This window comes from Vulpes vulpes, chromosome 1 (assembly GCF_048418805.1).
Source record: "Vulpes vulpes isolate BD-2025 chromosome 1, VulVul3, whole genome shotgun sequence".
In the NCBI taxonomy this organism is placed as follows: domain Eukaryota; kingdom Metazoa; phylum Chordata; class Mammalia; order Carnivora; family Canidae; genus Vulpes; species Vulpes vulpes.
Window position 1 is genome coordinate 29,102,871 of NC_132780.1, and position 24,998 is coordinate 29,127,868.

The 24,998-nt window shown below is 40.0% G+C and overlaps 1 protein-coding gene across 4 annotated transcripts in view; it reads right to left on the bottom strand.

Moving 5' to 3' along the window:
• Positions 1-2,110: 2,110 nt before the first annotated feature.
• The window catches only part of RIC1 (RIC1 homolog, RAB6A GEF complex partner 1), a 138,261-nt gene continuing 115,373 nt past the window's right edge, over positions 2,111-24,998 (bottom strand). For 3 of the 4 annotated variants that reach the window (XM_072761416.1, XM_072761412.1, XM_072761423.1), the window contains 12 exons: positions 24,194-24,283; positions 23,415-23,575; positions 22,303-22,441; positions 14,466-14,582; positions 13,283-14,011; positions 11,692-11,850; positions 11,468-11,604; positions 9,556-9,842; positions 8,737-8,928; positions 5,811-5,988; positions 5,471-5,659; positions 2,111-4,702 (listed from right to left, as the gene is read on the bottom strand). In XM_072761416.1, coding sequence (XP_072617517.1) covers positions 4,414-4,702; positions 5,471-5,659; positions 5,811-5,988; positions 8,737-8,928; positions 9,556-9,842; positions 11,468-11,604; positions 11,692-11,850; positions 13,283-14,011; positions 14,466-14,582; positions 22,303-22,441; positions 23,415-23,575; positions 24,194-24,283 — 2,667 coding nt within the window. In that variant the 3' untranslated portion in view covers positions 2,111-4,413. The remainder of the gene's footprint in view (positions 4,703-5,470; positions 5,660-5,810; positions 5,989-8,736; positions 8,929-9,555; positions 9,843-11,467; positions 11,605-11,691; positions 11,851-13,282; positions 14,012-14,465; positions 14,583-22,302; positions 22,442-23,414; positions 23,576-24,193; positions 24,284-24,998) is intronic. The other variant, XM_072761420.1, reaches the window with a different exon arrangement.

Here is a 24,998-nt window from a genome sequence, read left to right on the forward strand (position 1 = left end):
CTTGCCTTCTTGGAGGGCCAATAAAGCCAAAATGCATTTAGGCCTCTTTATTTGGAAACTATCTTCATATATTTTGAATATACCTTGAAGTATATTCATACATATATTTTTATTAATGTACTGATATAATTTTTTAAGTTTGGCTCTATACCATGACCAAGTGGGATTTATTCATGGAATGAAAAGTTGGCTTAACACCTGAAAAATCAATGTAATACACCGTATCAATTGAGTACCTTTATCAGAGTAAGGAAATTCCCACCTATGAAAAAGTCACAGCTAACATCTATGATGAAGCTTTATCCCGAAGGCAGGGCCACTTCTACTGAGTACTGTCCTGAGGCTCTAGCCAGGGCAGTCCGGCAAGAGGCATCCAGATTAGAAAGGACAGATTTATTGAGAAAAGACTAAAGAATCCACAAAAAAACTTGTTACAGTTAAAGGGAAACATATACATACGTAAGTTAACACTTGTATTTCCATAACAAGAAAACAGGGAATAAGCCTCACAAAAAGTATAAGATTTTTACACTAGAAACCAACACTGTGAAAGAAATCCCATGTTTGTGGATTGGTTTCATTAATATGGCAGCATTCTCCAAATTGACCCACAAACAACACAACCCCGGCTGGTTTATATGCAGATATTGACAAGCTAATCCTGAAATTCATACGGACATGCAAAGGGCCCATAATAGCCCAAACAGTCTTGGAAAAACAAACTTACAAGTCCCGTGCTCACAACTTCCTACCAAGTAGTAACTGGGACAGTGGGGTATGGATGTTAAGAACAGCAATGGACAGAATACGGCTGACAGTCCACAAATAAATGATTTTTGGCAATTCAGGGAGGGGAAGAAAATGAATCTTTTCAGTGAATTGTGGCGGGACAACTGAATAGCACACAAATGAACAAGGTTACACTCCTCACTTCATACCACACACAAATTTACTCAAAGTGGATTAAAGACCTAAGTAGGAGCTAAAACTGTAATAAACAAAAAGCAAAACTCTTAGAGGAAGACCCAGGCGCCACAACCATGTGTTTAGGCAGTGATTTCTCACATACACCAGAGTACAAGCAACCAAAGAAAAAGTTGGACTTGACCAAAATGAAAAACGTCCTTACTTCAAAGGAGACTGTCCTGAAAGTCACAAGTTCCTGGACTGAAAAAATATTTGCAAATCATATCCAGTAAAGGTCTAGTATTCAGGATGCATGAAGAACTCCTACAAATCTGTGAAAAGGGCAAAGGATATAAAGTTTTCTCCAAAGATACACAAATGGCTAAAAACTATGAAAAGACATTAGCCAACCACAAACACGCACACCTGCACTGTGATGACACCGCTTCCTACATAACTCAGATGGCAATAACTAAGCCACAGCCGGTAACCCGTGCTGATGGGAGAACTCGGGAGCCCACCTCCCCTGCAACTGGAAGTGTAGACAATGGCACAGGCACTTTGGGATATGGTTAGGCATTTCCTCAAAACATTAACCAGGTACATGACTGAGGCATTTTCACTTCTAGAGAGAACCAAAAACTTCTATCCACGTGAATGTTCAGGACAAACAGCGGTAACCATCCAGGTGTCCCTCAACTGGTGAATGGACAGAGGCAGTACATCCATAAAGTGGAACATTATCCAGCCTTAACACGGAGTAAGTACTAATGTACGAAGATGAACCTTAAAAATGTCCTGCAAAGTAAAAGAAGCCACAGAGAAAAAGGCACAGGTTAAGGAAACCAGGGAATCAGACTCGCTTGTAATCCCACCTGTTAGAGACAGGGCCCAGTCTCCTCTGTACTTAGATGGACAATTGTATTTGGTGGAAATCATTTTTATTACATTCTGAACATTTTCTGTGTCCTCAAGATGGATTTCCCTTGCAAGCTTCTACAGTCAGGCATATGGGATCCTGCCAACTCTTGATATTCCTATTCTAAATAAATCTAAATTTATTCTAAATTTTAAATCTGTCTGAATCTGTAGTTACTTCATAAGGAAAATTCTAAGAGGTGGAATTACATAATGAAAAGAACGTTTCCGTGGCTTTTAATAAATATACTTTTTGCTGTTAACCTGAGGTGATGAATAAACAAAGTTCATGTAGTGGTTTTATTGCCCTTTACCAAGTAAAAAAATACACATTACAGAAGTAGCAGCAATTTTAATTACAAGCAAAGGTCGACTTTACCCCTCAAAATGACTTCTTGTTTTGGTATCAGCAAATAATTTAAACTTCAAATAGTTATACTGAATACTTAAATTCACTGGTTAAAATTATGGCTTCAACAGTTGATATATGTGAACCAAACAAGGCAAAAATATAAATTAAGAAAAAGTAAAATATATAACAAATTACCAAAAAAAATTTTCTGTAAACCTGCTCATTTTTCTGTCTTGGGGCTGCCCATTTCTATTACCTGAAAAACAAGTGCAGAGCAAAGATTCATTCACGGTGTTAACCACAGGAGTTCGGTTACCTACTGGTGCCCTGCTTTTAAGAGTGCAAGATGAACCCAGCAGCACATTCGGAGATTTGAAAGGATCACAGCTGTTTACAATGGTAAATCATTTTATTGACCGTATATTCACACCAAACACAAAAAGAATGCTAGTTCTCCTCCTAATGGCCTAGGACAGGAGGAGTTTCCGGTTCGTTTCTTGCTGGGCTGCATGTACTCACAAGGGAAACATTTTCGTTCTTAAGATTCAAGGAAAGGCGGTTTAAAACAAAGGCTTAAATAAAGTAGCACCAGAAAGACTAGGTACCATCATCACATCCTTCACCCACTTGGGAGTTCTGCTGTGTGAAACTATTGCACTTGTTGTAAAAAGTAAATGATAGTAAATTACCAAATTCAATAATTTAAAACAGTCTGATGAATTCTGAACTAAGCAATTTCAAAATGCTTTTGAGTTTCTCTGCCAGGGAAACCCGGGCTAGGACAACTGTGTCTAGCCATTTATTTAAAAAGCAAGGGTAGAGGACCAAGTTTTATTTCTAAACTGTAATTGCACTATGAGAAGAGAGGCTTTTTTACATAGTGGTATGAATTTGGTCCACATCAGATACATTGTTATTACAAAAATAAACAAGTTTGTTTTTGTAAAAAATAACATTGCATTCATTTGTTCAAATTGCACAGTACAAACAAGCTATGTAAATTAATACTGATATAAGATAACTGGAAGTACATACAGTGGGTACATGTTTAGTCTGAAGCAATTAAGGAGTATGCAGATAGGTTTTCATAATGTATGAAAACTAAAATTTAAGTCATATCTAGAAATACATAAAATATTTTAAAAGTTACAATGAAGAATGCATTCTTCACATAGTAATTTTTAGTAGCCGTGATAATACAGGATTCAGCAGTCTATTTACATAAAGGTCCATTTTTATTCAATTTACAAAAGCAATAAATAAGAAACTACATTAATTTGCACAAAACCTGTGTCATTTCATGATCAGTGTGACCATTTCTGTTACTGTATGACCAAGCCAATAAACCTGCTTTTTTCTATGAAGACTGCTCCTATTTGGAAAGAAGAGCAAGCCCGGTTTCTATTCCAAGAGTGAGTATAGCCATGCAGAATCCAACATAAAACCTTACAAATTATAATATAAGCCCTAAAAATATGAACAGTGCCTTTGAGTATATTTACATAAGAGTATTCACAAAAAGATACAGTTCTCTGATAAAAAATAGTTTAGTGGTATCTAACAGCATAATTGGTAAGACTCCCAGACTTCTGCCCACACTGATCCAGCAGGCATCAAGCTTGCTAAATAACGCAGGCAGGCTGACTCACAGGTAAACAGCTTCCATCAAGTCAGGACTGGGATTTAATGGGCTAAAAAAGCCAAGGAGCATGTCTCCATCACAACAGCCACATGTTGTGCCAGGGCAGGCATCTGCTCAGGAGGCCCAATTAGGGAGTCCAGTGCTCTCGATCCAAAGGGCCATACCAGTAGCTCAAGTACCTGATGAGCTACAGCAAGCACCTTAGCATTTATTTTTAAAAAGCAATCTGGACACACGCTGAACCAGAAAACATGTAAGAAGCTAGAAGTAGTGAAAAAGTAGGCTCATCTAGGGCAAAACAATCCCTATGGTTTAGGAGCTACCATTCTTTAAGAATAAAACCAAAATATTCTCATGTACAACTGTACAATACTCTTTATTTCCACTGCAGCTTAAAAAAATTTTTTATGAAAAATGATTTGATCTCACATTTTTATGGAGTCGATTTCTTAGAGGGAAAGAGTTAAAATTTAATAATACCTTACCAGAGTCTCTGAGTTCTCTCCCTGGTTAAATCGTCCAACTAGGTCACAGTGTCCTCAGTTGTACGCTGCCGCTAATTAATACTGCCCGTGGTGATGGCATGCCACTGTTGTTAGGACACAGAACAGTCGTAAGTCCCATCCTGAAAAGATTCCTCCTCCTCTGCTAGGGCTGTGTCGTCCTCTTTCCGGCTGACCAGACTGCTCCCTCCAACCTCGCCCTGGGGGATGCTTCCATGGCCCGAGGAACCCCGGCTCTCCTCTGCCCGGGCACTGGTGTGTTCAGGAGTCTTACCCACAGTTATTGGCTGGAAGGCTTCAGGCTGGACCTGCTCCTCTGTTAGATCACTGAGCTTCTGTACTTGTGGCTTAATGATGTTTAAAAATGGCTTATATCCAGGACTAAATAGAGAGGAAAGGAAATTAGCTTTTTATTGCCCCATTCAAAATGTTCCACACTGTTCTGGATTAACTGCTACTAAACACGGACATAGTGAGGTCTCCATGCTAGATGATGTGGGGAGGAGAGGGGGCACAGAATCAGAAGGAAAGGCTTCCTAGGATCCTGGCCAGGACAGCGGTTCCACTCCTGGTGTGCAGTGTAGGTCTTACATTTCTGAGCTCTAGGAGCAAGGACTGACATTCTTTGTCCAATGGTATTAGAATTAAAAAACCTTCACAGAGTAAATCTTTCCTGAGTGAATTTGGCAACTGAGGAAAAAACTAGATCCAAGTAAGGGAAAACCCAAATCCACACATGATTGGTGACAAAGGGCTAGAACCCAAGGCTCTTCACTTCTATCTAAGTAACTCTTACTTTGGGCTTGCTGGTAACTGCTATGGACTGTTAAATTCACACATGCCTAAAGTCTTTAATCTTTTCAAGCAGATATTTTCAGGTTATTATTACCAGCAATTCCACAGAACTACAGACCTCAAGTTCCAGTCTAATTCTAAGATCATCTGTACTGTATTCATTTGCCTATATGGCCAGACATAGGATGAGGACTAAAGACAGAAGAAGGGAACATGCGAAAGCATTTTTATTTCTACCAACCTAAAAAATCTCCAGAAAAGTGAACCAGAACTAAACCTTCCTGAGAAAGGATAGGACTCGGCTGAGGATGGCCTAGGTACCAAGGTCACAAGCTGAAGGAGCTGTGCGCTTACCAATCTGTAGAGGCCCATCGGTCTACAGCATGCAGCCCCGTCCTTATGTTCCGTAACATCTCTCCATCTACCTCTGAAGACTGGGTGATCACTAAAATCTGGTTGATTATTGAGGATTCTCTAAGAATCAGGCCTATGACAATGCACCAGTCCAGACATCCCGCCTCCATGAAGATGTGTAGCAAGTATCTGTATGTAAGTAGAAACAGAACAAGCGACGCTAAGAAGGCGCTAGTGCTGCAGAGAAGGCCAGTCGTTATCAGGAAAGTAGTCCCGGTTCCCTATTTGCCAAAATATCCTGAGGAGGCATCCTGTACTTCCAGGATGCTGAGGAACTCACCGAAGCTGGACCTGGGACTTGTGAGGCCCCTTACTCGCCAACTCCATGGAGATGTGCTCCAGCTCTGACGGAGTCAGACTGAGCGTGGAGAAGTTTTCATCCACCATCGTCCAGTCTCCATCCACCACGGAGCTACTTTCTGTCAAGTCAGTGGCTGAGCCAATACTGCACTCGTCACCTGATGAAGATGTGCCACAAGTTACCTACTAGCTTCATGTAGAAAATATGCTTCATTTTAACTATTAGCCGCTTCTCACATGTTGATTTCAGCTCAGAATTTTGAAACCCTAACATTATATCAACTGATAAAATTCCCATGTTACATTCACAGTTGTAACTATTTAAAAAAAAATCATTAGAGAGAGAATCAGACATTATGTGCCTTTGGATGGAAAAACACACTACCTATGTAGTAGTTTTGCCTGCCTTCAAAAAAATCTAGCTAGAATTTGATGAGGTCTTTTTTTTTTTTTTTAAGATTTTATTTATTCAAGAGAGAGAGGCAGAGACACAGGCAGAGGGAGAAGCAGGCTCCCTGTAGGAAGCCTGATGCAGGACTCCATTCCAGGACCCCAGGGATCACGACCCAAGCCAAAGGCAGACGCCCAACCGCAGAGCCACCCAGGTGCCCCTGATCTGGTCTTTAAATTCAATTACTAATTTACAACAAATACAGAAGTGTTAAACCATGAAGATGCAATCACCAAAATCCACATTTTGAGAAAATCATGGAGGCAAGTCTCATCCATGACTAAACTGCAAGGGGGACAAAAAAAAAAAAAAGAAAAAGATGGGGTAGGGGACATCTGGGTTGGCCCAGCTGGTTAAGCATCTCACTCAGTTTTGGCTCATGTTGTGATCCTGAGGTCATGAGATCAAGCCCTGTGTTGGGCCCTACACTCAGCACAAAGTCTGCTTGAGACTTTCTTTTCTCTTCCTCTTGCTCCTTCCTCCCCTCCACGTGCTAAAATAAATAAATCTTAAAAAAAAAAAAAAAAGGGAGGGGACCAATCATTTTTTTGAAGATGACAATGTGTGAACTTTATCTGGATCTTGGTCCTAACCATAAAAAAATTTATGACACTATGAAACAATTGGAATTTGAATACTTACTGGATATTTGATAAGTCAAGGAATTACTGTTAAATTTTTAGAGTGATATAAATGGAGTTACAGAGTTTTTTTTTTTAAGAGCCCTTTTAAAGATACATACTGAAATGTTCACAGATAAAACATATCATGTCTTGGATTTGGTTTAATAATATAGGAAAGGATCACATAAATTTGGTCATGAGTTGGTAAATAAGTAGCTAAATGAGTAGATGAGTAGCTAAAGCTACTTACAAGTAAATGAGTAGCTAAAGCTAGGTAACAGATACATGGGGGGGTAGGAGCTAGGGTTCCATGCTTCTATTATCTCTAATTTTTAAGTATATTGGAAATGATTTCTTTAAATAGAGTTTTCTTTAAAAAAAAAAAAAGGCAGTGACATTACCTTGTATCTCTTAGGATGGCTACTATAAAAACAAAACAAAACAAAACAAAACAAAACAAAACAAAACAAAAAACCCAGCTTGTAAATGTTGGCAGTATGTCAAGAAACTGGAACCCTTTGTCAATGTTGGTAGATTGATAGTTCCTCAAAAAATTAAAGAATAACCCTATGATCTGGCATTTCCACTTTTGGGTATATACCCAAAAGAATTGAGAGCAGCATCCTGAAAAGCTATCTGAACTCCCATGTTTGCTGCAGCATTATTCACAGTAAACAAAGGTAGAAGCAACCAAATGTTCATCAATGGGGGACAGATGGATAAACAAAATGTGATATATATACACACACAATGGAATACCATTCGGCTTTAAACAGGAGGTAAATTCCCACACATGCTGCAACAGGCATGAACTCTGAGAACATGAGTTTTGTGAAATAAGCTTGAGTCACAGGAAGACAAATACTGTATGATTCCACTTATATGAGGTTCTCCAGTAGTCCAATTCACAGAGACAGGAAACAGAACAGTGGCTGCGAGGACTGGGGAGGTTGGGTGGGGGAGCTCTTATTTCATGGGTACAGAATTTTAGCTCAGCAAGACAGAGTTCTGGAGGTGGGCTGCACAGCAATGTGAATGTACTGGACCCTATTGAACTTGACACTTAAAAATGGTTAGAATGGTCCATATTATGTATATCTTCCACAATTTAAACAAAACTGATGGCAGCTGTAAGCTTCTCCATGTAGCAGCAGCTCCAGAAACAGCGATGAGAGACTGAAAATCCAACCCCGAGCAAGAGCTCAGCCAGGAAGGAAACTACAGACAAGTAGACTAACTGCTTCTTCCACTCCTGTAACTGCCGAAGCCTCAGCACCATGAACCACCATAAAGCTCTTCACCAGTGACTCCACTAATACTGTGAGAGCAGAGACTGGCTCTCAGTTTTTGGTAGAGGGCCAGAAAGTAATCTAGGCTTTGAAGACTAAGAGGCAAAAGGAAGAATATTATGTAGGAACTTACAAGAGGACAGGAAAATCCTATAAATTAATAAAACAAGAAACAGAAGAAATTAAGTACCATTTTTTTTATGATCCATGTGTACTTATGAGAAGAATGGTATTCTTTCCAGAGAGATAAGTTTGCTTACTTTAAGTTGTTAGTGTTTCTGTATCATCAAAATCAAGTGTGAAGTTTCATCTATCATCACTGGTCTGTAGTGAGATTTTACCTATTTCATTCATGTAAATACAGCGAAGTCTAGTTAAGGCCAGTGTGGCCTTGTTCTAGAAACTATCCACCTCTCTAGCAGATTCTAATGACTAATCCTCAAGGACATTATCTTGAAAGACTGAAGCTCTATTTCTGAAGTGCTAGAGCACAAGAACCTCCAAAGGAACTAAGGAAAAGCTAGGATTTAAAATGACATTTACCTTTATTAGATAAAGGTGACAGGAAGGCGTCTTGCATCTGTGGTCCATGCGATGAGGCCGTGTCAATCTCATGATGGGTGGGGCCGATGTTGCCAAGCCAGCTCTGACTTCGTTGTACATTAGAGACACCCGTGTCTATCTCAAGGCTTAAAAAAGGGTCTGCTGATTGGGACTTTAACAGCTGCTCTCCTACTGCAAAGGCAGGCCCCAAAACAAGAAAGTGGGAATTCAAAAGATGCACGCACCACTGTTCCCAACTCAGTCATTTCAGCTTCTTTCCCCACTACCCGTGGACACTGAAAGTTCAAAGCCAATGAAACCGCATCATCCCCCCACGAACCAGGCAATCGGGGCTGGAACCAAGGGGATGCCTGTGTAATACCATCTGACAGTCAACACACATCATCAGGTCTCTTATGAGCACTAAACAATTTATTCTGTTCATCTTTTAAGTGCTTTTCCTTGGTTCTTATGAGATGAAGTTTCCAAATGCTACAATAAATTAGGTGTTTGTTTGGATTTTCATAATAGTCATGAGAACAGTCTTCTTTCAAAGATCTGGACTAAAAATTAATTTTTCTTTCATCAAAATAGTTTCACTTTGTCTTCTCCTAGATTAGAAGATGGCCCAAACTCTCAAAGATGCATTCTTACCACTTCTCTGGAATGTCCTATCAGATAAATCACAACTTAGCTTACTCTGAATTCTATGACTAATCAATTTCAAAACTTCCCACAAGAGCAGTGTGGTAGCTCCTCTATTCAGCCAACTTTCACCTTGTTGATAATCTGAGATTGAATGAGACAAGCCCACATTACCTGTTCGGTATCTTCCATTCTTGAAAGGAGAGCTGAGAGAGGAGGCTGGGATGATGGGCAGAGGCCACAGGAAATCTTTGTGGAGTCTCTTCAGAGCCAGCACAAAGTTGTCCACCCGTGCGGCCCGCGTGCGCTCCTTGCACAGCCAACTAATTAGCTCAAAGCCCAGCTGGGCAGCAAAGCAGCCGAGGTCCTTCAGCCGGACTTCTTCCAGGAGACGCCGAGCATGTCTCCAGAGCATCATATCAATATACATGTTCTCAGCACAGTCACTGTCTTTGCTCCACCTGTAAGGAGGAGCACAAGAAAGCTACAGAAAGTGTTCCTGGATGACTTCACACAGTTGTACACAGCAGCCCTGATAATGCTGAGGAGGAGGTAAGAGGCCCAAGATGGAGTCTGGACTGAATGAAGACAGAGCACCTGGACTTTCCTCAAGATACCATGAGCTGCTGAACAATACCTAGAACACAGCAGGCTCTTAGAACATACTCATAGAACGGAAATATGGAAGAGGAAAAGAGAGGAGATGGACAAAGCCAAACCAGTAGAAGGGTGGTGACTGGCTGAAGGTAAAAAAGGGAGCAAATAATGCTGTTATCTGAAGAGCCCAGTGAAAAGAGGTGAGGAGATCAAATGAAAGAAACTCAAAAGAGAGACATAAAGTGAAATGAAGTCTGTCCATGGGAGTGGGAGATAAGGACACAGAAACATACAACTGATGCTTAAAAAGTTTTTAACTTGGCTGTACATAGTCTACCATCCCTTACCCATATGGGCTGCTGTGGCCTGACTGGTTTGGGAACTGGGTGATGTGGTGCCTTCAGTGAGTGCCGGATGACTGTCTGGATTCAAATCTTGGCTCTGCCACTCACTACTTGTGAGCTTACTTTCTGGGCTTCTATTTCTTCACCCACAGCACGTGGGTAACAACAGTGTCTACCCTTACAGGTTGGTAAGGATGAAAAGACATACACGTGTAAATGCTTAGAGACATGCCTGGCACATACTGAGCATTTAATATGTATCAGCCAGTAATTACATTCTTCGAGGGTAAGGCTGAGAAGCTGCTGCTTGCCTGGCAATCATAACATCTCGTGGTTGCATTTAACTTGTATACAGCCCATGACTGTGTGTGGAGATGTTGAGAGTAAGGGTGGTATAAACAGCTATGATAAGAAATAGTAGTCAAATATCACGATAGGAAATGTTCGGTAAGTTCTCACTATGTATCAAGCACTGTCCTAACAACGAACACAATATAAAAGAAAGGATTAGGGGAGAGAAAAGACAAGAGAGAACATGTAACAAAACAGAGAAAGGACCACAGGGACCTCACAAACCAGAGGAAATTCTATTTTATAATGTTTAGTATGGGCTCATAGTAACTGCCCAGGAGACAATAACCCATCTGTGGGTGATGTAGGCTTCTGTCTTCAAGACACACACTTCCTCTTGGCTCTCCCACTGTTTAAAGACTTCTCCAGTCAAGAGAGTCACAGGAGAGTCAAGTACATGGGGACTAAATTTTATGTTTTTGTCATGAGGTAGAGCTGGAAAGAAAGGTAAAACTATGGACTATAAGAAGGCTTTTGGATTATGTGCAGATTTAATTATCTTCCTTTTTATTCTGGTCCTCTACTATCAGGGTAACTTGAAATTAGCTACCTTCAGAATGGGTACACAAGACCTACTCTAGGACAAGGGACAGAAACTCTTCAAAGAGTAACAAAGCGAACTTTGGAGGACAGAAGAAGGGAAGCATTTTGTGTGATCTCCAAGCTTTTTGGAAATGGAAAAATGAATTGCCTTTGATCAAATGACTGTTCATAAGATCCAATTTAACAAACTGCCCTGAAATGCAAGTGTCACAGAATGCCCTAAAAGCAGGAATGGCTCATTATTCTTTTACCTTTTTCCAGAAGGACCAGATGGCATACTCAGTGTTTTCTGTAAGCTGAATTTACTAGCAGGAACATTTTCAGCTGACTGGGATAAACTGATGCTTCGATTCCTGAAGAACTCAAATCCACCACTTGAACTGGGTTCCTAAGATTACACATGATGTGTGGTACAGTTAGAGAAGATACCATGCAGGTGGATGGCCTAGAGAGGCTGTGCAATTCTGCAACCAACCTGAGCTGTAGGCGTGGATGGAGGGGTCTCTGATTCTCCAGAGCCAATGGCTTTAAGGAATCGAATCATGTGTCGACACAGGTCCCATTTGCCTTGTTCCAGGGCTGTGTTGAACAGAAGGGTGGCATGTTGCCTACTAACTGCTGGGACTTCCATATTCTACAGAAACAACCAAAGACAAGCATTCCTTTTATACGGTGATTTGGGAAGCATGAGCAATTCTTTATCTCTATGATTTCTATACCAGAGAAGGAATGCAGCTACACCTCTATAGGGGAATGTTTAATAGAAGAATAAAAGGATCAATAAAAAGTATTTACACACACAAAGTATCATGCAAGGAAAAGTAAGGAAAACACTCTGCTGGTGTACTATAAATTAGGATTTTCTGAACTCCTGCTACACTTCAGATACCTTGATTAAACCTGACCCATATTCTCTTTCCTGGTTCCCAGCAACTCTGCAAAGTGGTTATGCCATTCCTATTTTACAGATGAGGAAACAGAGTTCAGTCACTTGCGGAAGACCAGCAGAAAAGCAAGAACACAAATCTAGTTTTGCCGGGCTCCAAAAGGCTCAGGTCTGCCTCCTGTGTGTTTTTTGTGGCTGTGATGAAAGTATTCCTGGCTCTGGGCAACAGGAGGTAGAACTGCTACACAAAGAGTCCTAATTCTTTCACAGACTTAACCACATCGCTGGCCTTGGCCTTCAGGTGAAAGGCACCTGGTAGTATAAGTTAAACTGTAATTATGATCTGTTGATGCACAGCAATGCTGGAATTGATACAGAGACAGTGTCCAGTCTCACTGCTGGGCAGATCACTCAAAGTCTAAAGAGTGACCTAAAACAAAAAACAGCAGCATGTATTTTGTTTCTATTTTTATCATTCTGTGGCTTTTTTAGACTAGCCAAGGAATTACAGACTTTCAGGGCCACTCCACTCCGCCTTGGCTTGACTACTTCCTCTGGTTTCCATCAGCTGTCTTGAAGCTTATAAGCTGACAAGAAGTATGATTTGGCAGAGTTTAAACCCAGTCTATGGCTATCTTCTTATATCAATGAAAACAACTTTGCAGTCATTTGAAAGAACTGCCAAGTGCAGCCTATCACATCTGTATCAGACTGATAAGAACAACAACTATCAAGCCCTTTTGTCAAATACATAATGACACAAATTTTCAGGAGTCTCAAAGAACCGCGTGCAGTGAGAGAGATCACTGTGGCAGGCCTGAGTTTTGTCAGCTTGCAATGGGGACCCCACCATCAGGAGTTCTGCTAGTATGACCCAGGCTTTACCCAGAGCCCCTTGGCACTTGTGCATTAGGAGGAGACAAATCTATCACTGTGAGAGACTCGGACAGAGAGTTCAAATTAGCTATTAGCTCAAACCTACTAATATTCAAAATAATTCTGTATTACTGCATGTCCTATGCAATATGTTCATTTTATTGTATATATTATACTACACAGAATAGAAACCCAGACTGTACGGATCCTTTGAACACAATCACAGTGCCAACACAAGACAGAGTCCCCGCCTCTCAGTTTAAGCTCACTAATTCCTGCACCTTCCTAAGAAGAGAACTGTTACCTGTAAGATAATAAGGTAAGAGGCAGCTGTGTCCAAATCCTGAGCCATCAAGCATTCCTCAAACAAGTCCTTGGGGTTTCCAACAGCTGCAAAAAGGTAATTCCACAGGGCATATTCAGTCTTCCGTGCACAGTGAACAACCGTCTGCAGGAAGAGGGGGAACTCGGTGATAAATTTCGCCACAGTGGGAAGCAGAGGGTCGGGAATGGGTTCCCGTGAGGTAGCTTCTTCTTCCAGCACTTCGTGGAGCATGAGCTCCAGCACATGAGGGAAGTAAGGGAGAGTGGCACAGGACTGGGCTAAGAGCAAGGCCTGCTCCCCAAGGTTCCTGACCAGCAGCTGACGTAGAATGTGGTGGAGGTAGATCTGAGAGGTTCTCTCCACAACACAGTAAGGGAACAGCACCTCCAGCTGCTCCCGAGCACTGTTCCGAGCGTACAGAGAATCATAGAGTAAAGTGTCATTGACAGCACCAAGGACTAATGCGTCTTCAAACAGAACAGCCAGGGGGTAAATATTGATGTGGAAAGGCAGCATGATCCGCTGGGACAAGAAGGAGTGGGGTTTGCGGTGATCCCTTGGGAAGAGAGGCAGCCAGACTTTCATGCCTGCCCCTCCACAGCTCAGCCAGAGAGCCTCCAGAAGGTGACGCTTTTGTTTATTTGCTCGACACGTCGTCCAGACATTTTCAACAGACTGGGCCAGTACAACGGGAGGACAAAACGGCAGCTGGAAAAGCAAAGACAAGGAGTTGTTTTTCCTATTAAATCTGTATATTCTGAAGTTCCTCTGCATTAATCTCTTAAGTCTTTCAAAATGATAGCACAACTTCTTTTGAGAAAGTTAGGGGACTCTATAATTAGAGTTAAGAATAGTACTCTGCCTTTCAAAGTATGTGTATTTACATCTAAAAACAAGACAAAACAAAAAAAACCCACAAACTTCACCAACCTATCCTACTTTCCCATTAGAATTAGCAAATAATAATGCCCAAGCAATAACACCTGAAGTATGGAACACTGTGTGATTGTTTCAGGATGTTCTTACCCTTCACAGTCTTATACCTAGAGGCTTAAAGACTAATATATACTTTTCCAGTTTCCAAGTCACAAGATAATACTCTCCTCTTAAATTCTTTTATTCCTTTATCTTTAATGGTCTACACGACTTGAATTTTACTCACCAGTTTCCTTTGGTTAGGGTTACTGTCCTTCTCCCGGATCTGAGGGCCCGATCTGTCCCTCTGCATCATGATGAGCTGTCCTGCAAGGTTGAGCATTATGCTCTCTGCATCACGAGCCTGAAAGAAAAATTGGATTTAAGCAAATATATATGTTTTCAGCATTTCCTCCCAAATCCATATGGTTTACAGGTGAGACCACCAACAATGTTTACTGTGTACCACGTACAGCCATTCTGTCAGGTGATGTGGAGAACAAGCTGCTTTCTGGATAGGGTAGAACGTGCTTTACCACAATGCAATGAATGAGCAGTACAAGTGAACAAACAATTGAGGGCAGAGCTGAATTATCCTGATAAAACTAGGAGAACTTCAGAAGTCATAAAGATGAGAGATCCCTTCAGTGACCTGCTGGCATAGCTACAGAAGCTTAAAGGGTGAGGTAGGCCTCCAAGGATTAGGACATATAGGAGGAAGGAAAAGGGTGGCTTCTCCAGTTGAAGACCATCAGTGTAAATGATACTGAGAGGAACATTTCTTCTGGGAAAGTGTGAACAATCGGACTAGATTAAGACTATCATGAGAAAAATGCTGGATGGTAACAGACCTTCAAGGAGAGACTGGAAAGCCAGGTTTAAAAAAGGGGGGGGGGGCAGGAAATAAGCCACTACTTATGGTTCCTGAATAAGGAAGTCATTAAAAATTCTGAGTTATTCAGAATGGCTTACTCAGGAGAGGCAGACATCACAGGTGTTGACTTCAGGCATGAGTGAAATAATCTGTCTTCATTATGGAAAATTACACCCAAATCCTAAAGTAGAGAGCCTAACATGACTCCCCATTAAACCCTCTCAACCTGGCCCAACATGGCAGAGCACTGTTTTAAAGTGAATCTCAGATAGGAAGTCTTTTGTCACTTGTAAAGAAGAAGAGCATCTGGATTTACAAAAACAAAAACACAACTGACAGGTGCCTGAGTCGAGAGAGGCATGAAGAGAAGTGAACTGAAGGTGATTTTGGAGTACTGCCTGTACCCAGGCTGGGTGCTAGAGAAGGTGAGGTTACCACTGACAAGTTACAGGAGAAGTTAAGGAAAACTAAGCAGTTCTATTTCACTGCTCGCTGTATTTGAAAGTCTTAAGACTTTCACGTAAAAACATTGTGAGAGAGGACTAAAGACGAACATGCCAGAATCAAAGTGAGGTTGGGAAGCTGAAGAAAACAGACGTGCTTTCTGAAGCAACGTCTGCAGAGCCGAAGGCGAGCTTCTGAAGGCACAAAGGGCATCAGCAGAGCAGACTGTCATATAAACTGAGGAGGAAAGAATGATTACTCAGAAGCTGCGGGAAGGTGTTGCAGTGTGAGGCTTGCTGGCAGGCTGAATTTATTAAGCTGTCATCATTATTCAGGGTTCAGTCAGGAAAACAGCAGCCATCCTACACATTCTGTTTGCAAATCAGTTACACAAAATGCTCTTCTGGACTGCCCTGCAGAAACCATTAGAACTGTATATAAGAAATGGCAAGAGGGTCCCAAAGATTCATGGATCTTACCATTCATTTTTGTGTTAGACCATATCCAGGGAGGTAATAAGGGTAATAAAATTTAAAAAGAGAAAGAAAAAGATAAAAATCACAAAATCTCCAAGCAACTGTCATAAAGCCCAAGAACTTTACTTGGATAGAAGTCTTTGGCTCCCCAGTTAGCACATAAGGACATGAAAAGTAAAGATCTACCTCCCCACAGCACATGAGAAACAACATAGAACTTCGAGGTAAAGATGAAGAATGGGAATAATACACTGTGTGGTAACTAAGAACTGGATGGCACAGGACAGAGAAAACATGAACATGCAAACTGAGAGTCAGAACAGAGTGCCTGGGGTCTGGTGCAGAGACACTCCACAAACCCTTCCAGTGACTTTCAGAGCAGCTCAGTCAAGTCACTGCAGCAAGGACTTGGGGTACAATAACCACTGGCAGGTGTGAAAATGGGGAATTTCACTACATTTGATGCGATCTCTCATTACACAAACAAACCCACTTCTCTTTCCTTCAGTTGCATCCATGCATTCAACACTTTCCATCAGGACTACAGCATGGAGAACAGGGGAGTTCCACAGCACCTTCCAGCATTTTTTTTTTTTTAAGATTTTAATTATTTATTAGAGACAGGGGTGGGGGCAGAGAGAGAGAGAGAGAGAGAGAGGCAGAGACACAGGCAGAGGGAGAAGCAGGCTCCATGCAGGGAGCCTGACGTGGGACTCAATCCCAGGTCTCCAGGATCATGCCCTGGGCTGAAGGCAGCGCTAAACTGCTAAGCCACCGGGGCTGCCCCCCCCTTCCAGCATTTTTAATGAGCTTTTCAAAAACTTAAAAGCAGGGACTACCTATATCCCCAAAATGCTAAATTTGAAAGAATCAAACATACCTTCTCTAACAAAATCCCTAGTAGATGATTTTTTTTTTAGATGATTCTTATTACAAGTTGCAGAGACAAGGCACCCAGTCTCATAAGGGAGGCCATCTTACTGTTAAACAGTTTCCATTCTTAAGGTTTTTAAAAAAACCTTTATGAAATCAAGACTTGCCTTGCTGTAGCAATCATGGATGGTCTTCCCTCAGTGCAAGACGCCATCCATTTATTTATTACATAAATTATGGTTTGTTTCCCTCTCTGATTTCATCTTATTTTTCCCTCCCTTCCCCTATGTTCCTCTGTTTTGTTTCTTAAATTCCACATATGAGTGAAATCATATGGTATTTGTCTTTCTCTGACTTATTTCGCTCAACATAATATTCTCTAGTTCCATCCACATTGTTGCAAATGGTAAAATTTCGATGGTTGAGTAATACTCAATTGTTTATGTGTATGTATGCATATATGTACACATACATACACATATATGTGTATACACACACACACACACACACACACACACACACACACCTCTTCTCTATCCATTCATCAGTTGATGAGCATCTGAGCTCTTTCCCTATTTTACCTAGTGTGGATATTGCTGCTATGAACACTGGGGTGCACTTGCCCCTTCGAATCTGTATGTTTGTATCCTTTGGATAAATACCTAGTAATGCAATTGCTGGGTCACAGGGTAGGTCTATTTTTAACTTTTTGAGGAACCGCCATACTGTTTTCCAGAGTGGCTGCACCAGTTTGCATTCCCACCAACATCTGTTGTTTCCTGTGTTGTTAATTTTAGCCATTTTGACGGGTGGGTTGTATCTCATTGTGATATTGATCCATATTTCCCTGATGTCGAATGATGCACAGCATCTTTTCATGTGTCAGCCATATAGATGTCTTCTTTGGAGAAGTGTTTATTCATATCTTTTGCCCATTTCTTAACTGCATTATTTGTTTTTTGGGTATTGAAGTTCTTTAGAGATTTTAGATACTCTTTATCCAATATGTCATTTGCAAATACCTTTTTTGTTCCATTGGCTACCTTTTAGCTTTGTTGTTTCCTTTGCTGTGCGGAAGATTTATCATCTTGATGAAGTCCCAATAGTTCATTTTTGCTTTTGTTTCCTGTGCCTTTAGAGATGTGTCTAGCAAAAAGTTGCTACAGTCAAGGTCTAAGAGGTTGCTGCCTGCTTTCCCCTCTAGGATTTTGATGGATTCCTGTCTCACACTCAGGGCTTTCATTCATTTTGAATTCATTTTCATGTATGGTTTAAGAAAGTAGTCTAGTTTCATTATTCTATATGTGGCTGTACTATTTTCCCAACATCATTTGTTAAAGAGACTGTCTTTTCCACTTTTTAAAAATTTTTTTGAAAGATTTTATTTATTTATTCATGAGAGACACACAGAGAGAGAGCAGGAATACAGGCAGAGGGAGAAGCAGGCTCCCTCTGGGGAGCCTGATGCAGAACTCGATCCCAGACCCCGGGAGCTAAAGGCAGATGGTCAACCACTAAGCCACCCAGGTGTCCCGAGACTGTCTTTTTTCCATTGGATATTCTGTCCTGTTTTCTTGAAGATTAGTTGACCACACAGTTTTGGGTTCATTTCTGGGTTCTCTATTCTGTTCCACTGATCTCTGTGTCTTTGTGCCAGCACCGCATTGTCTTAATGATTACAGCTTTGTAATAGGGCTTGAGGTCCATAATTGTGATGCCTCCCACTTTGTTTTTCTTTTTCAACATTACTTTGGCTACTCGGAGTCTTTTCTGGTTCCATACAAATTTTAGGATTGTTTATTCCAGCTCTGTGAAAAATGCTGGTGTTATTTTGATAAGAATTGCAATGAATGTGTAGATTGTTTTAGGTAGTATAGGCATTTTAACAATATTTTTTCTTCCAATCCAAGAGAATTGAATGTTTTTCCATTTGTGTCCTCTTCAGTTTCTTTCATAAGCGTTCTATAGTTTTTAGCATACATATCTTTTACCTCTTCAATTAGGTTTATTCCTAGGTATCTTATGATTTTTGGTGCTATTGTAAATGGGATCGATTTCCTTGATTTCTCTTTCTGCTGCTTCACTATCGGTGTACAGAAATGCAACAGATTTCTCTACACTGATTTTTATATCCTGTGACTCTGCTGAATTCCTGTATAAATTCTAGCAATTTTTTGGTGGACTCTTAGGTTTCCTACATTGAGTGTTACAGAAGTCCTAGCCTCAGCAATTAGACAACAAAAAGAAATAAAAGGCATCCAAATCGGCAAGGAAGAAGTCAAACCACCACTCTTCACAGTCAACTTCTTAATCTGCTCTTTACCACATTTGCTCTCTCCTTTTTGTGAAAAGCTTTTACTTTTTAAATCCCAGTATAGTTAACATGTAGTATTATATTAGTTTCAGGTGGTGTACAATACAGTGATTCAACACTTCCATACAACACTTGGTACTCATCTTAAGTGCATTCCTTCATCCCCATCACATATTTCCCCCACCCCCACACCCACTCACCTCCCCACTGGTGACCATCAGTTTGTTCTCTACAGTTAGAGTCTGTTTCTTGATTTGTCTTTTTCCTTTACCCATTTGTTTGGTTTCTTAAATTCTACATATGAATGAAATCATATGGTATTTGTCTTTCTCTGGCTTATTTCACTTAGGATTATACTCTCTAGATCCATCCATGTCATTGCAAATGAAAGTATTTCATTCTTTTTATTTTTAAAGATTTTTTTGATCTGAGTGAGCGCAAATGAACATGACGTGGGGAGGGGCAGGCAGAGAAGGGAAAGCAGACACTCACTGAGCAGGGAGCCTGACATGGGACTCGATCCCAGAACCCTGGGATCAGGACCTAAGCCAAAGACAGATGCTTAACTGTCCGAGCCACCCAGGCGCCCCATTTGTAATATTCCACATGTATATATACCACATATTTATCCATTCATCTATCAATGGATACTTGGGCTGTTTCCCTAATTTGGCTATTGTAAACAATGCTGCAATAAATATAGGGGTGGGTGTAGGTGTCCCGCTGAATTAGTGTTTTCGTATTTTGGGGGGTAAGTACCCAGTACTGTGATTACTGATCAGTGGATGGTTCTATCTTTAACTTTTTGAAGAACCTCCATCCTGTCTTCCACAGTGGCATGCTCACCAACAGTACAAGAGGGTTCCTTTTTCTCCATATTTTGCCAAAACTTGCTGTTTGTGTTTTAGCCATTCAGGTGTGAGGTGGTATCTCACTGTAGTTTTGATATGCATTTCCCTGATGATGAGTGATGTTGAGCATTTTTCACATGTCTACTTGAAAGGACCTCTTAAAATGCGGTACCCAGTACTACTGGTGCCACTGACTGCCTACTGTATCTGGGATATACAGGAGACAATTTATTTTCCCTAATATGAACACTTCAAACATGAAAGAGAAAACTTCAAAGTAGAGAGAATAGTACAATAAGCCTTCATATCCCCATCAATCAAATTCACAATTATTCAAGGTTTTGCCACATTTGCTCCATCTTTCCCTTTTTTCATTTATTTTGCTGAAGTATTTTATTATTTTTTTTAAAGATTTATTTTTAAGAGTCACCTGCCCCACTGACTAAGCCAGCCAGGTGTCCCTACCAAAGTATTTTAAAGGAAGATACTGTGCCGTTTTACCTCTATACTATGCAACCCTAAAGTCCGTGGATATTTGGTTACATAATCACAATGCCAGTACCATATCTAATAAGATCTACAGTTATTCCTTAATGTTACCTCTCAGTGCGTATCCAGTATCTCTAATTGCTTTAAAAGTGTCTTTTTATAGCCAGTTTGAATCAGGATACAAATGAACTTAAACACTGCATTTAGTTGTTATGGCTCTAAAGAATTATTTATAAGTCTCCCCTTATTTTTCTTGCAAACCCCCACATTACTGACTTGTAGCTGTCCTACAGAATGTTGTATACTCTGCTTCCTTGTGGTGTTACACTAAACCTCTACCCCTGTATTTCCTATGAATGAAACTTGACTCTAGAAGCTTGATTTAATTCAGGTTCAGTATTTTTGGCGGTAATTCCTCATGTGAACTTTAGGATGGATCATCCCAGGAAGCATGCTCCACTTGGTTCTCCCACTTGCAGTGATGCTAAGGTTGATTAACTAGGCTTAGATAAGGCCACCTGATGCCCTCATTGTGACACTCCCCACCAACCTTTCATCTGATGACTTCATCCAATCATCACTGTCTGAATCAGTTACTGCCTTAGGTGGCTCCAAAAAGGTGACTCTGTTTGGGGTGACTGGGTGATGGTCACTGAGGGGGGCACTTGGCGGGATGAGCACTGGGTGTTATGCTATATGTTGGCAAATTGAACTCCAATTAAAAAAAAAAAAGTGACTGTAATTCTTACCTTCCTCCTCATCTTTTAGCTACAATTCTTTTCTGTAACACAACTTTCTCTTTTCATCTAGGATTCTCTGGCTACATGAAATATAGTTTGAGGGGAAATGGAATCTAGATTTTGAAGATGAATGAATGCCTTAATAGGAAGTAAATATTGGGAAGACAGAGTTAACAAATGTATATAGTTTTCCTTTGAAAATAGGTTGCACAATGAGACAAAATTTGGAAATCATTCATGAATAGGAGCAGCCTTGGAATAGGAAGTTACACAACTTCGTGGGTTTAACCAGAAACTACAGCATTATTTTCTCTTTCTTTATGGTAACTAATCATGGAATTCTCTATATTTTATATTCATTCCACTTCTTTCCTTCTTTTTCACTGCCAAGTTTGGTCACTAATACCCTTCCTTTAGATCATGATAGTGGCCTCTCAGCTACCCTCTCTACATCCCGTTTTGCCCTACTCTGGCTCATTTTCCTCCTTATAGTTAGACTAAACATTACAAAGCTTAGTTCTAGTAATACCCAGCTCAAAATGTAGACTTTAAAATTAAGTCCAGTCACTCTGAAGTTTTTTCGGTTCCCTGAGAGTGTCGTTTTTCTCTCTTACTGATGGGACTCTGCACTCCTGTTCCTGTTGACCTGATATTTCCACTTATTACTTAGGTAACCACCTCCCATCCGTCAGGCCTTCAGGCTGTAACTTAAATGGTACAAAAATCTCTGACTGTTTAGACTATTCCAGGCTTTCGTTCTACACTCTTACAGTGACCTTTACGACTTTCTGGTACACACATCAAAATTACAATTAACTATGCATGTAATTATTTCTTTAATGTCTAAAATCAAGTTTGTTTAGTCTGCCATCATACCCAGTATCTTCATGCAAAGCACATTTTAGACACTTGATATTTATTTGCTGAACAAATAGTTCCTGGTATCAACTTAAAATGCTAAGATGAAGTTGAAGATGATTAACTGAGATAAAGCTCTGAAGAGCTCTGGTAACAAAACAGTACCTGCTGTGGCATTTTCAGGGTGATTCCATTCTCTGTGCTCACTGAAGTCAGAGTGACAGACACGACCAGGAAAGGGTGAGGAATGTAGCGTGACATGGACACTTCTTGAAGAACCTGAATACCAGCAGTAGTATTTGGACTGAAAAAAAAAAAAAAAAAGAGAGAGAGAAGGATACCCACACATCTCAACATCAATGCTAACAAGTTTTTTGTTTTCCTATCTTTTCCACTATCAAGCTTCTAATGGTGTTGGATTTCATGCTTTTGGAGGATCCAAAAGCCTTCTACCTATCATTTCCTCCCCCTCAAGTATTCTTCACTTCAGGTAGTAGACTGCTAAGGTTGAGATATCTAAAGAATACATATAGAAATAAGGAAGAAAGAAAGGGAATACAATGTAGAAGGAAAGGGAAAAAAAAACTTGGAAAACTAGGAAAGGAAACTAGTAAGGAAAAAAATAGAAATAGTTCGGTTGCTTGAGGAAGGACATGGGTTCCATCAGAGGCTAGTAAAATTTCTTAATTTCTATCTTTACAGTATTCCTTAATCACTAAGCTATTTCAGCAAATACATACTTTATGGCTATCACAAGAGCAAAATAGAACTCAAGAGGTGTGGTCTAAACACTGTAAACCAACCAGATGCCAAGAAGAGTACAGGCAACAACACAGCAGTAACAAGAACTGCCACCCCTCCCACCAGACTGCAGCCATCTCTCACCCAGTGGGAATTACTGAGTCTGCTGAGGACATGCTGCCCAAGACCTTCAGCCAGTGAAACACCTTCAAAACTCCCCCAGTGTCCACATCAGCATAGTTAGTAACCGCTTATTTTCAAGATTGTGAAAAAAAAAACCTGGTTATCCCATCCCAAACCAGATTTTTTTTTCCAAACAAACCCAGTAAGAGCAGCTAAAGACATTATTGTAGGCTATTTATTTAGGTGGCTAAAAAATAACTACATGAACATCACTAAATATAAAATGTCTTATTTTTTCACTTCTAAAACAAAGGAAACTGAACACAAAACCAGAATGACTTTTAAGAAAATAAAAACAACAGAGGAAGGATATACACAGAAGCAAAGTGACTTGTTGCATGACACGCACTTACCCATCAGATTTTCTTTCAATACTGTAGAGGCATATCGAACAGTCTGCTCTAAATACGATTACCATGTCCCGGAAGACACTAAGCAGTAATGTTTCTGCTTGAGCTTTGGTGATGTGAGCAAATGCGTTGTCCAGATTTGATGTTCGCAAGTAGACTCTGAGCTGAAGAACACAGAAACAAAAGAAACTGTAAAAACAAGACGCCTATACCACAGACTAAATACTTTAGACAAGCTGCTTTTTATCTATTGGCTTCAAGTAAGAGAAGTTTAAAGACTATTCTGAGCATTAATAATAAATGAATACTGTTTGTAATTTCACAGGGTAGGCTTATTCTACAAATAACCAAAAGACAAAGTGATTAAAATTGGGAATGTACTATTATGAGGTTCTCCTTCTAAAGGCTTGCATATCTAGACCTGAGACAAGTAGACCAGCACTTTCTAAAAACATCAACCTGCAAATCAATAAATTAATAAATCTCTAAGGACAGCCCTCCTTAACAATCTTTATTACTTACAAACTTTACAGAGAATATCTAACAGCTAAAATTCTTAGAAAAAGTTGTCTCAGAAGTTCTGACTATCCCTTTAAAAACATTTTTTAAAGTAGTAACCTGCTACAAAGTGTCATTTAGATAAAAATGCCAAATTCTTAATTAAAAAATAAAATACTAAAAAAATAAAATGCTTTATTCATTTTCCAAAAATTGTATTAAACCAATGTTTAGTATCTTTAAAATATAAAAATCTGTTATTTCTGAGAGAAAAAATTCCTTACCTCTTCTTGACGGTCACTTATGTTATAACATGCCAGGACAATAAAATCATCCCACCAGGCTAAACCACCTGTCACAATCATATTTTGCTCCTTAAAAGAGAATTAAAAAAAAAAAAAAAAGGATTTACTTTTACTTATGCTGCCAGGAATTACAATAAGTAACATCCTTATAAAATATTCCTAAGCTGACAATGAGAGCTCAAAATTATTTCTGCTCTATTCTCTATTCCCTCAATTAAGTATTACTCTGGGGCCTTTATTAAAAATGACTCATATCCTATTTTGGAAAAACAAACATTTCTGTAATTAACTGGGTACCCTGTAGCACAATTAGTCCCCTATTCAGCAGACTTGGGTTTAAAATCTGGCTTTATCACTTATCAGCTTCTTGACCCTGAATCCTAATTTCTCTTCTATAAAATGGTAACAACAGTGCCCTCTCTCAGTTAGGAAGATCAGTGAGGTAGAAAATGGTAAAGGCCCCTTAAAGCACACAGCAGGCACCTACTACACGTTAACATCCTTGTCTTTTCCTATTTGATTCTTGCAAAATCCAATTGTATGTGTTGGATTTTGGAAATGATCTCAAATACAGAGGAAATTTATTCTGCTCACATCTGATGGACTCAACATGGAATAGAAGAATAAATCCTCAAGTTAAAAACCAACAAACCATCTCAATACAAAACCCTTTATCAAGTACTTCATCAGAACGGACCCTTAGATATCATCTAACATCATTTTTTAGTATTTGATATTTTTTAATAACCAAATAGTGGCTTCCATTAGAGTTATTTCATATGGT